Source organism: Camelus dromedarius, chromosome 21, assembly GCF_036321535.1.
Source record: "Camelus dromedarius isolate mCamDro1 chromosome 21, mCamDro1.pat, whole genome shotgun sequence".
Classification (NCBI taxonomy): Eukaryota; Metazoa; Chordata; class Mammalia; order Artiodactyla; family Camelidae; genus Camelus; species Camelus dromedarius.
The window spans coordinates 20,016,909-20,030,192 of NC_087456.1; the positions used below are offsets into that span (position 1 = coordinate 20,016,909).

General features: G+C 38.7%; 1 protein-coding gene across 1 annotated transcript in view; it reads right to left on the reverse strand.

Annotated features, from left to right (window-relative positions):
- Positions 1-258: 258 nt before the first annotated feature.
- The window catches only part of LOC105100206 (kinesin-like protein KIF28P), a 56,493-nt gene continuing 43,467 nt past the window's right edge, over positions 259-13,284 (reverse strand). The window contains 7 exon segments of the mRNA XM_064477253.1: positions 259-845; positions 6,122-6,312; positions 6,576-6,747; positions 6,953-7,059; positions 7,281-7,447; positions 8,179-8,313; positions 12,652-12,926. Coding sequence (XP_064333323.1) covers positions 693-845; positions 6,122-6,312; positions 6,576-6,747; positions 6,953-7,059; positions 7,281-7,447; positions 8,179-8,313; positions 12,652-12,926 — 1,200 coding nt within the window. The 3' untranslated portion in view covers positions 259-692.

Consider the following 13,284-nt stretch of genomic DNA (forward strand, 5'->3'; position numbering starts at 1 on the left):
TTAATCTTTGAACGCAAGGCCCTTGCACTGAAGCAGTCCCACAGTACAGGTACCAATGATGCTTAATGAATTGAACCTATTTCAAATAAACCTATGAAGACAGAAAATAAGGGGAGGTAGAATATCAAACTTTGTTCAGAGCAAAGATACAAAATGAAGGTCATGAAATAACCATTCTCTAGGTCTGCAAGAAATTTATCAAAAGAGTTTTTATTTGAAGTTTCAAACTGTTGGTCTTGAAAATATGAAGAGCAAATGCTTATCAATTGCTTCTGAGTGCTAGGCACCATACTAAAAGCTTTATATTCTCTTATATTTGTTAACCATCTGTAGTAAGTAGTTACCATTCCCATGTAACAGATAAGCAAAGAGGCTTAGAGAGGGGAAGCCCCAAAGCACACAGTTGATAAGTGATGGCTTCAAGCCCAGGCAGTCGATCCCAGAGCTCAGTGTTAAACAATCAACTTTTGTATCTCCCACCTAAACTTCACCCTGGATATGGATTCATTTTTTACATGATTTTAAATCAAATTTAAGATGAATTTTGCTTAAAAGCGATATAGGTTGAATAAGTTGGAAATGGGTTGACTATGTTGAGTTCACAATTCAGCTCTTATAACTAAGTTAATTCAGCTCATTAGCTGCACAAATAATCCTCAACAGCTCAAATGTTTTCAGTTGGTGTATCTTCTTTATTCCATGTGCAGTAAACATTCTCTCTTCTTTTTCACTATAAGAGCAACATCATTTTTCAGTTTCCACAAGCTAGATTCAAGTAGGTCCCCAAATTCCTTTAACATTTGTGACTGTTGGTGTACAAATGGTCGAAGCATTTGATCATCTTCCTAAAAATAAATGAAAGGAGAAAAAATGATACTGTTGTTGAACCCAAGTTCGTGTGCCAGATGCACAGTGAGGCCAAACAAACCAAAACGTCGGAGTTTGGAGCAGGAAAAGGTTTATTAGTCGAGGAGGTACCAACCTGGAAGATGGGAAATCTAGACTCATCTTAAATTCATTTTGTCAGCTGGCCAAGGCACAAGGTTTTTAAAGGCAAAAAAGGTAAAGGGGAGAGGGGATCTTTGTGATTTCAGCTTTCTTTTTTTTCTTTTTATTAATTGAAGTATAGTTACAATGTGTTAATTTCTGGTGTACATAATGCCTTAGTCATGCATATATATACATACATTCATTTTCATTACAAGTTATTACAAGATATTGAATATAGTTCCCTGTGCTTTCTGATAAGACCTCAGTTGCAGACTTCCTGGCACCGTCTGGTGATTTGATGTGTCTCTTGTGAATGTGATTGATCTATGTATTCCTGCAAAGCAAATACATCATGGTCTCCTGATACCTTAACTTTCGAGGAGAGAGCACAAGCAATGGTTGAGGCATTTTATTATTTACTTAGAGCCTTCGTGATGGTTCAGGAATTTCAGTTCTTAATTGACCTTCCTGGTCATCAATTTTAAGTCCATTTGGGGCCAGCTAACAGAAGCCATAGGACATTATCCCCCAGTTTGGGGTCATAAATCAAGGCATTGGTTTCAGCTAATAGTCATGGAAGAGATCATGTTGGGCTTATATTTCCTTTATTTCTGCCTTCCCTCACTTCCCTAGTTAGTAAGTGCTTGAATCCACTCTTTGTAACTCAGGGAAGGCCTAGGAAACTAACGCCTTTTCGACAAACAACAAACAGGGGACACGGAAAGGCCTTTGTACCCAGGATGGTCCTGCAGGGTCCTGTTTGGTTTCAATATTAGTGACTCACATCATTATAGTAAAAATTATGTGCGTACATGAGGGAGGTAGCTAGTGAGTTCTCCCTTTGGGCTAGAAAGCTGCATTTGATAGCTGCTACTAGAGAAGGCTGCCTGAGTGGCCCTTTAGTTACTGCCAACAGGAAAAATTGGTGAGATAACCAAATATTTCATATTGGAATGGTATGTATTTTTTTTTAATGCTGTAGCAGTTCTGAGGTTTGCAAAGGATCATACATGGTGGGAATTCTCCCATGGTTGGGGTTGGCTGATGTATCCCCTGCCCCATAGAAGCAGGTACCCCTGTGGGCCAGGGTGCCAGTGAGCCGTGGTGGCGCAGGTGCCAGTGCTCACAGAGATGGGAACGGGCAGGGGGCAGGTAGTGTGCCGTGCACCTCGTGTTAGTTGCTGTTTCTCTGCTTATTAGTGAAATGCCTGCTCATGTACTATTGCCATTTTTTCCAGTGTGTTTTCCAACATGTCTTTCTCTTACTTTAAAAGTATGTAGTTGTTTATATATTCTGGATACTAATTTTTGATGATAAATACAAATAGATACAGATTATGGCTTATTTTTAACTTTGTTTTTAGTGTCTTTCATCGCATTTTTTTCCTTTTTTATTATGAGATATATCATACAAAAGAATACCCAAAATGCGTGTGTAGGTACAGTTAAAGGGAACATACCTGCTCAAGGAAAAAAATGCTGCCTCTAAAGCTCCTCCTGATCACACCCATTCCCCCTCCCCCAGAAGCAAAAACTAACATGAATTGTGGGATAATTGCCACCTAGAATGCAGCCCTAAACAGTATATTTTGCCTGTCTTTTAGCCATTTGCATGGAATCTTACTGGATGACATCTTTTGTGACCTGAAGCTTCAGTCAGCACTGTTGATGGTGAGATTCATCCAGTTACATGTGGCTATAGTTCATTTTCACTGCAGTGTCGTGTTCCACAGTATAAAAGGTGCTATGATTTACTTATCTTCTGTGGATGTACACTGAGATGTTTCCACGTTGGGACTATTACGGAAGATGGTGTTATAAAAAGTCAGTGCACATAGGCACAGGTTTCTGCAGAATCCATCATCTGAACCACAGAATAGAAAATGAGTGACTTTTCCCAATTCTCTCAAGAGTAGTGTATAACTAGCACCGTTCCAGACAGGTAAGAGAAAAATTAATTCATTACATACATAGGATGCCTAGAGAGGTGGTTCTCAAACTTCAGTTTCAGGCAGAATCATCAGGAGGGCTTGTTAAAACACAAGATTACTGGGCCTCACCCCAGAGATTCTGGTTCAGCAGGTCTGGGAGGGAACTGTGGAATGTGCATTTCTAACAAATGATGATGCTGGAGCTGCTGGTGGGGAGCCCACACTTTGAGAAATTCTGCCTCGGGGCATTAAAACCAGCGTACCCTGGAGAAGAGGAGTAGAATTGCAGGCTTATAGGGTAGATGCGTCTTTGACCTTTAGTAGATAAATGGCAGACAATTTTTGAAGTGGTTGTACCAATTTATACTCCTTCCAGCATAGCATGAAAGTTTCTGTTGCTTCGTATCTTCACTAAAACTTGGTATTTTCAGACTGAAATTTTTGCCAGTATGGTTGCTTTATACTAGTATATCATTGTGGCTTCAGTTAGTGTTTCACAAATTATTAATGAGGGTAAGCCCTTTTTCATATATTTATTGGCCTTTTTGATTTCCTCTTTTGTTAAGTTCCTGTTTAGGTCTTCTGATCATTTTTTTTCTATTGAGTAAAAATCTATTTTTCTTTTTGGTTTGTAGTAGTTCATTATATAATAAATGTGTTGCAGATGACTTTTCCTATCCCTTTTGACTTTATTTTGGTATCTGGACCAAACTTTACAATTTTTTTTGGAAAGTTTTAATTTTTTTAATTGAAATATAGTCAGTTTACAATGCTGTGTTAATTTCTGGTGTACAGCATAGTGATTCAGTTATACATATATATATATATTCCTTTTTATAGTATTTTTTCATTATAGGCTATTACAAGGTATTGAATATAGTTCCCTGTGCTGTACATTAGGACCTTGTTGTTTATTTTATATGTAATAGTATCTGCAAATCCTGAACTCCCAATTTATCCCTCCACTCCCACCTTTCTCCCTGGTAACCATAAGTTTGTTTTCTATGTCTGTGAGTCTGTTTGTTTTGTAAATAAGTTCATTAGTGTCATTTTTTTAGATTCCACATGTAAGTGATACGATACGGCATTTTTCTTTTTCTTCACTTAGTATGACAAGCTCCAGGTCCATCCATGTTGCTACAAATGGCATTATTTTAATCTTTTTTTATGGCTGAGTAGTATTTCATTGTGTGTGTGTGTGTATGTTATACTGCAACTTCTTTATCAAACCATCTGTTAATGGACATTTAGATTGCTTCCCTGTCTTTGCTATTGTATATAGTGCTGCTGTGAACAATGGGTTGCATGTATCTTTTCAAATTAGAGCTTCCTCAGGATATATGCCCAGGAGTGGGGTTGCTGGATCATATGGTAAGTCTATTTTTAGTTTTTTAAGGAATCTCCATACTGTTTTCCATGGTGGCTGCACCAAATTACATTCCCACTGACAGTGTAGGAGGGTTCCCTTTTCTCCACACCCTCTCCAGCATTTATGTAAACTTTACAATTTTAAGGTAGGTGAATCTATCAATCTTTTTCTTTAAACCTAGGTATTTTTCACATCATGTTTAAATCATTTTCTACTGTGAGATCATGAAGACATCTCTTGAAGTATCTTCTGTAAGTGTTAGGGGTTTACCTTTCATATTTAGGTCTTTAATTCTCACCTAAAATTCATTTTTGGGTATAGTTCTAGGTAACACTCAATTTATCCTCATATAAATTCTCTTACCACTATTTATTGAAAAATCCATCCTTGCCACACTCATCTCTAGTTCTGAGTGAATCTATTTCTGGATTTTCTGTTCTTTTCCTTTGGTTATCTTACCTACATTTGGGCCAATCCCTTACTATCTATTACAAATAGCATTAAATAAGCCTTGATATCAGGCTAGGGCAAGTCCTCCTATCTTGTTTTTGGATCTTGAATTGTCTTGGCTATTCTTTGCTTTTGCAACTTTATCTAAATTATAGGTTTATCTTGTCAGATTCCATTACATTTTATTGAGATTATATTGAATCGCAGGAGACTTGACAGATTTGCAATAGCAAGTCTTCCAAACCGTGGAGCCATGGCATGTTTCTCCATTTATTTAGATCATGTTTAACATCTCTCAACTTTTAAAATTTTCTCCATAGAAGGTCCATAGTTTTATGTTAGCTAAAGGCCTAAGTGCTTCTTATATTTGAGGTAATTATAATGGTATTGCTTATAAAAATTTTTCTGTCTTGTTCCTGTCATATTCAAATACAGTTAATTTTTAAATATTGATTTTGTATCCAGCAACTTTTTAATTTATAAATTCTTTTGGATTTTCTATTTACATAAACACGTCATCTGGAAATAATACTAGAGGCACCATGGTGTGGGGGTCTAGACTGTGGAACAGCCCTGGCTGGGTTTGGAGCTTTGCCCTAACACTTACTAGCTGTGTGTCCTTACAGAAGTTACGTAACTGCTCTTTGTGCCTTAGATCCATCAGCTGTAAAATAAGGCTGGTAACAGTACCTACCCGTGGGGTTCTTGTGAGAATTGAGTCAGAAAATGTAAAAGCAGTTAGTATTATATAATATATGCTGTTAACTGCTATTACTATTTTTTTCCTTTCCAATCTTTATACTTCATATTTCTGGCCTTGCTGCACTAGCTAGAATCTAAAGTACAGTGTCAAACAGAAGTGAAGATAGCTGACATTGGTGATTTACCATTAAGATTATGCTTGCTGTGTGTCCCTTTAAGATTACCTTTTCAGATTAAGGAATGTCTATTTTATTCCTAGTTTGTAAAAGTTTTTATCATGGTAGGATGCTGAATTTTATCACATGCTTTTTCTGTATCTAGTGAAGTAATCATGGCTTTTCTCCCGTAATAGCTTAATATGATGAATTATATTTATTTGTTTTCATAGTGATAAACAGAACTTGCATTTCTGGGATATCCTGTATTTCATAAAGTGAATGAATATCAATCCTGCAATGGCCACAGCTGCCTTGAACCAGCCAGATGTACACTAAAGTGAAAAAACCAGGAGCAAAGGCGGGCAGAGGCCTGAAAGGAGTAAACTCACACCATTCCAGGCCTCAACCTGCTCTTCTGCTTAAACACATGCACATCCCCAAGCTTGAGAAGTGCAATTATATCAAATATCTACATCTAATGGGAAGAAATTCCTTTTGCTCCCAGGATTCTGGTTACTTACCGGAGGTTTATAATGTCTCAGTTTGAGAAACTGCCCTCTCGCCACATTCATGCTTTGGTAGAACACCTTAAGCGCTTTGGCAAATTCTCTGTCATAGCTGGCTTGCTGGGTGCCCATCTGACTAATCTCTTTGGCTGCTGGCAGTCGTGCTGTCATCCCAGCTATCTTCAGGGTGTTCGAAGGCTGATGTTCTGAGACTGAAACAAAAGATAGCATTTACTTATTTATCTATTTATCCAGGTATTTATATATTTAATTATCTTGGTGGCATTTTACTACATCAGCATTTTATCAGACACCAATTTGGACCCATCCAAAGAAATTTTACAAGGAAAAAGAGTTCTCCCTTTTTTTTTTCCAACTAAGACAAGAAATAAATTAACTTATTAAAGAATTTATTTCTTAGAAAGACAGATACACATCACAAATGTAGGAGTTCAAAGAGAAACTAAACACCAAGACCTGTGTGGCCTCTCACCTTGTTGACAAGCACCAATTTTCTCAAGAGATTCTTTGAGAAACACATTTTCTACTCGAAGGACTCTGTTAATGTTTCTGAGCAGGTCCGTCTCCTGTTCTAACTTGAGCAGCTTCAGATAGAGTTCTGATATCTGGTTTGATGTAGTCTACAAAAAACATGTCAGTTTAGCCTTTTGCTGGATTATCTGCATATCCTTTGAGACAGGCAATTGTTGCTATACCATGTGAAATCTAGATTTGAAAAAAAGGTTTGTTAATGGGAAGGAACATTGATGATCCCTAAGCAGCTGTCACCTGAGATTTTTCTAGTCATCTGTAACGTCCATTTTAATGTCACATAAATATACACACCTGGCCTGGATCCATCATAGTGGAACTTTTCTTGGTGTCTACCATGATATGGCCTTCACTTGTGACCATGAAGTTTGCCCAAGAGCAGCTCAGTTCGGCACAGCCTTCTGTAGTGTGGGGAAGACACCACCAAAGAAAGAAATGTCTCAATTATCCGGCACTGTTGTGTGAGGAGCTTTAAACCACATAATCACCTGTGGACTAAACCCCAGGGGCCCAGGGGAAGATTCTCTTGGCCACCGCTGTCAAGACCTTTGCAGCCCTAGATACCCTGACACAATATCTGACTGAGGAATGCACCATGCAAAAGAGGAAATAAATGTGGTACCTTGAAGACCCCATAAGTCAACAATGAGAGCATTTGTCTGTAAATAATTCAGAAACTCCTGAGATGCATTTAAGGCTGTAAACTGGATAGTCTCTTCAATTTGGGGATTCACAATTTTCCATACAGGCTTGGTATATAAAGTGTTTGGAAGGTCATAAATTCTGTACCTGAGAGAAGAACAGAAAACATAACTTAAACCAGAAGGTATACACTCGTAAAGAAACCAGAAGGTATACACTTTGGTCAGGTGAGCCAAAGAATTATAGCCTGCTTTGGTTAGTTGATAAAAGATAACCTAAAATTGATTCTCATGATTACCGCCTCCAGCATCTCAGCTATTCAACATGGGTATCATCACTACATGGATAATATGAAATGTCTAACAAAAAAGGAAAAGGATTTTGATAAATACTTTCTACTTAGATAATCTAAAATTGTTAATTTTCCATGTGAAGTGGTGGTTTGTTTTTGTCCTTCAAAATCTCCCTTTCTTTATTGCTTTATCTTTTAATATCCTTTTAGCCTAATTAGTTTAAGTATATCTGGTATCTCTGCCATATGGTAATACAGTCCTTTTGCTTCAAAAAAAAAAAAAAAAACCCAAAAACCTCAGTCATCCTCCTCAGATAACAGTTTTACTAGATACTCTTTCTGATAATTAAAACTTCTGACTCTTATCACTTCAATCACTTAGGAGGATCAGTACACACTGACCACAGTCCAGTGACCTGGAGGGACATGTGGCTTATCCCTCTGTTAAATAGGGAGTTGAATAAGCAGATCAACTCATTTTTCACGATCAACTCATTTTTAAAACTTGAGAAAATACACCCCCCACCAGGGACCACGAGGTGGGTAGTTTGTACACAGCAAGCAGTTCTGTGGGGCAGGCTGGTACCCAATCTGGATGCCCCGCTCTGCATCTTCCTTTAGCCACTTGGTGCCAAGGCACCGCACAATGTGAATGTGGAAATCCATCCTCTTGCCCAGCAGCTCCAAAGGGTCGATAACCACGTCCTCCTCACCATGTGCTCTACAAACAGAAAAGGTAAACACTGATCACAAGTTAGCCTATGAACAACTATATGGAAACAATTTGGACAACCTAAAAGAAATGGACAAGTTTCTGGAAACGTACAGTCCACCAAGACTGAATCAAGAAGAAATAGACCTCTTGAACAGACCAATCACTAGAAATGAAATAGAATCAGCAATAAAAAAACCTCCCTGCAAACAAAAGTCCAGGACCAGATGGCTTCACTGGGGAATTCTACCAAACATACAAAGAAGAACTCATACCGATCCTTCTCAAACTCTTCCAAAAGACTGAAGAGGAGAGAATACTCCCAAACTCATTCTTATGAAGCCACCATCACCCTGATACCAAACCAGACAAGGACACTACCAAAAAAGAAAGCTATAGGCCAGTATCATTGATGAACATAGATGCAAAAATCCTCAACAAAATATTAGCAAACAGAATCCAATAGCATTTTAAAAAGATCATACACCATGATCAAGTTGGATTCCTCCCACGGATACAAGAATGGTTCAACATATGCAAATCAATCAGTGTGATACACTACATCCACAAAAGGACAAAAATCACATGATCATCTCAATAGATACAGAAAAAGCATTTGGTAAAATTCAACACTCATTTATGATTAAAACTCTTACCAAAGTAGGTATAGAGGGAACATATCTCAACACAATAAAAGCTATTTATGACAAACCGAGAGCCAGTATAATATTCAGTGGTGGAAAACTGAAAGCCTTCCCACTAAAATCTGGAACAAGACAAGGATGCCTACTCTCACCACTTCTATTCAACATAGTTTTGGAAGTCCTAGCCACAGCAGTCAGGCAAGAAAAAGAAATAAAAGGGGTCCAAACTGGAAGAGAAGAGTTAAATTGTCACTGTATGCAGATGACATGATACTATACATAGAAAACCCTAAAGGCTCCACACAAAAACTACTAGAGCAGATTAAAGAATTTGGCGAGGTAGCAGGATACAAGATTAACTTACAGAAATCAGTTGCATTTTTTTTTCACTAACAATGAAATATCAGGAAAAGAAAGTAAAGAAACAATCCCTTTTATAATTGCATCTAAAACAATAAAATACTTAGGAATAAATCTGACCAAGGAGGTGAAAGACTTACACAAACATTGATTAAGGAAATTAAAGGTGACTTAAAGAAATGGAAAGCTATCTTATGCTCTTGGATTGGAAGACTCAATATTGTTAAAATGGCCAATGTAATCTACAGATTTAATGCGATCCCTATCAAATTACCTATGACATTATTCACAGAACTAGAACAAATAATCCTAAAATTTCTATGGAATAACAAAAAGCCCAGAATTGCTAAAGCAATACTGAAGAAAAAGACTTCAGTTACAGTAATCAAAACAGCATGGTATTGCCAAAAAAACAGACATATGGATCAATGGAACAGAACAGAGAGCCCAGAAATTAACCCACAGACTCATGGTCAATTAATCTTCAACAAAGGAGGCAAGAATATACAATGGAGAAAAGAGAGTCTCTTCAGCAAGTTGTGTTGGGAAAACTGTACAGCAGCATATAAACCAATGAAGTTAGAACACTCCCTCACACCATACACAAAAATAAACTCAAAATGGCTTAAATATAAGACAAGACACGATAAACCTCCTAGAAGAAAACATAGGCAAAACATTCTGACACAAATCTTGGCAATGTTCTCCTAGGGCAGTTTACCCAGGCAACAGAAATAAAAGCAAAAATTAACAAATGGGAACTAATGAAATTTATAAGCTTTTGCACAGCAAAGAAAACCATAAACAAAACAAAACGACAACCTACAGAATGGGAGAAAATATTTGCAAATGATATGACTGACAAAGGTTTAATTTCCAGAATATATAAACAGCTCATATAACTTAATAACAAAAAATAAACAACCTAATCCCAAAATGGGCAGAAGACCTAAACAAGCAATTCTCTAATGAAGACATACAAATGGCCAATAGGCACATGAAAAAATGCTTAATATTGCTAACTATCAGAGAAATGCAAATCAAAACTACAATGAGGTATCACCTCACACCAGTCAGAATGGCCATCATTCAAAAGTCCACAAATGATAAATGCTGGAGAGGGTGTGGAGAAAAGGGAACTCTCCTACACTGCTGGTTAGGAATGTAGTTTGGTACAGCCACTGTGGAAAACAGTATGGAGATTCGTCAGAAAACTAAAAATAGACTTACCATATGGTCTGGCAATCCCATGCCTGGGAACATATCTGGAGGGAACTCTAATTTGGGAAGATACATGCATCCCAATGTTCATAGCATCACTATAGACAATAGCCAAGACATGGAAACAACCTAAATGTCCATCAACAGATGACTGGATAAAGAAGTTGTGGTATATTTATACAATGGAATACTACTGAGCCATTAAAAAGAATAAAATAAGCCATTTGCAGCAACATAGACAGACTTGGAGATCATCATTCTAAGTGAAGTAAGCCAGAAAGAAAGAAAAATATCATGATATCACTCATATGTAGACTCTAAAAAAAGAAAAAAAAAGAACTCATCTACAGAACAGAAACAGACTTGCATAGTAAACAATCTTATGGTTACTGGGGGAAAAGGGATGGGAAGGGATAAATTTGGGAGTTAGATTTGCAAATGTTAGCTACTATATATAAAAATAGATTTAAAAAACTCAAATTTCTTCTGTATAGCATAGGGAACTATATTTAATATCTTATAATAACCTTTAAGAAGAAATATGCAAATGAATATATGTATGTATGTATATGCATGACTGGGGTATTATGCTGTACACAGAAATTGACACATTGTAACTGACTATACTTCAATTAAAAAAAAAAGCCTGGGTCCAAGCAAGTTAAGACTGTGATGTCAATAGGAATTATACAGACTCCATAAGAGGTGGCCAAATTCTCTGAAGGAAGGATGGGTAATACTACCAGCTATAGAATTCATTCATTCAAGAGACTTAACAGGGGTCCACTCTAGGCTAGTACTTCAAGGTAAGATACGGACCTTCTCAAGGAGGAGGCAGGAATATAACAACTTCATGCAGTAAATGCACCCAGATGTGGGTGACAAACTACCACTGAAGATTTAGTAGGTTCCCAGTGGGACAGAGGGGCTGCCACCCAGAGAAAGCCAGCTGGCTGCCTAGAGGTGGCCTCATCAAGGTGTCATTTTCCTTGGCGAATTCTTCATAGTCCAGAGTAAACTCCAGGCCTACAGGCTCAGAAACTAATTTGGGCAGCTTTCCAACAGGGGATATCTCTCTTACCAACCAAGCTCACAAGATTGCAACCTGTAAACTAGAATGCACTGTATTAATTCACAACGGGAAAGATAACCAGCAGGCAGCCTAGAAGCCCAAGGCAGCCAAGTGACCGGGAAGTTGTTTAGAGTCCCATTAAGAACAGTGAGTCAGTGCTCATCTTGATCTCTTAGTCACAGGATTTTGCCATTCTCCTGCCCCTTTCTTGAGTCTGTTTCCTCTTCAGAAAGACAAAAAGCTTGCATTGGGTGCCCATGAGGACCCTGGCACCCAGACTAGACCCCCAGCCTGCCTCTTTGCTTAGAATTGCTAAAGGACTTTAGCTTTTGTAAAAACTGCCTAAACTGCTTATGGCTCAAAGAGAGAAAACAGGTTCCTCCCCGGGAGAGGGTGGTAAAGGTAATGGAGTGGATTTAAAACAAAGCTTGTACCCACAGAAAGTGGTCAGATAACTGCTCAGAATGAGGCCAGAGAAGGAAACAAAGACACCACAGTCCCTTGAGACAAGGAACAAAGAAATTACCGAAGCCTGTACCAAGGATGGAGACAGGATGAGCTGGAAATCAGCTTTCTGCTTCTGGTTCTCAGGCCTCATCAGCAGGGATGGGCCTCTAGCACAGGAAGGAGCAAGTGTGTGTGGTGGGTGCCAGACCTCACAGGTGCCAGGAGAGGGCTGCAGGCAGAAGGTCCTACAGCACCCTTGGCTTCTCTATCAACCCAGGTCTTTTTGTTTGTGTCCATGTTGCCTTCCTTCTGCTGCCTCTTTGCAGGATGTCCTCATTCCTTTGGTCCCCCATGGCAGTGCTGAGCTGCTCAAAGGCTGCTGGGCATGGGACTTTAAATATTCCGGGTCAGCTGATTTGGCTGCCATGGTAAAAATCAGAATTGATAAAGCCAAATCATGAATGAATGAGCTCATTCATTGGTCTCATGAATGACCTCTTCAGGGTACCAAGTTGACCTCCCCCTCCAGGAGAACTCAGGCTTGCTGTTAGTTTTCTATGTGACAGACTCAGAACTAGACAAGGGAGTGGAGGAGATACCCACTGTCCTGTCGGGAAGCACGGGGTTATGTGGATGTGCAACACGGCCTCTCTGAGCCCATCACAGTTCAGAAACTCCACTTGCTCCTCAAACTTCATGCAGTAGGCAAGCGACTGGAGCCAGATGTGAGCTGAGCCCAAGTGGATGACTTCAACAGGATCCCAGAAAGGATCATCTTCCTGAGCTACATGGCTGTCTTCTCCATCTAGAAAACGCTGGTAAAGTTCCTCCATTAGGAATTTCCTATTGATAAACTTGGCTTTGGACCAAATCCACACCTGGAAACACAAATTATATATATATCACAATATTTGATTCCATCTGTTGCTCTAAGAAATCTTTTCTACGATTTTTCCCAGCATGCTCTCTCCAGGCTGGGTTTTGGGTACCCAAGGAGTAGGAAGACTCTCATCAAACTTAGCTTTGGTGAAGTCCTTCATGAGCATTACATTCATTCCTGACCTATTTACTTCAGCACTGCTTGAGTTGCAGGAGCCCAGGATATGACTTAGAGGAAACAATGGAGTTTAAAAAAAAAATAAACTTTCCCAGGAAATGAAGGTTTGGGCTCGTGGTACACAGAAGAATGACCCTCAAAGATGTCTGTGTCCCAGTCTCTGGAACCTGTGAATCCGT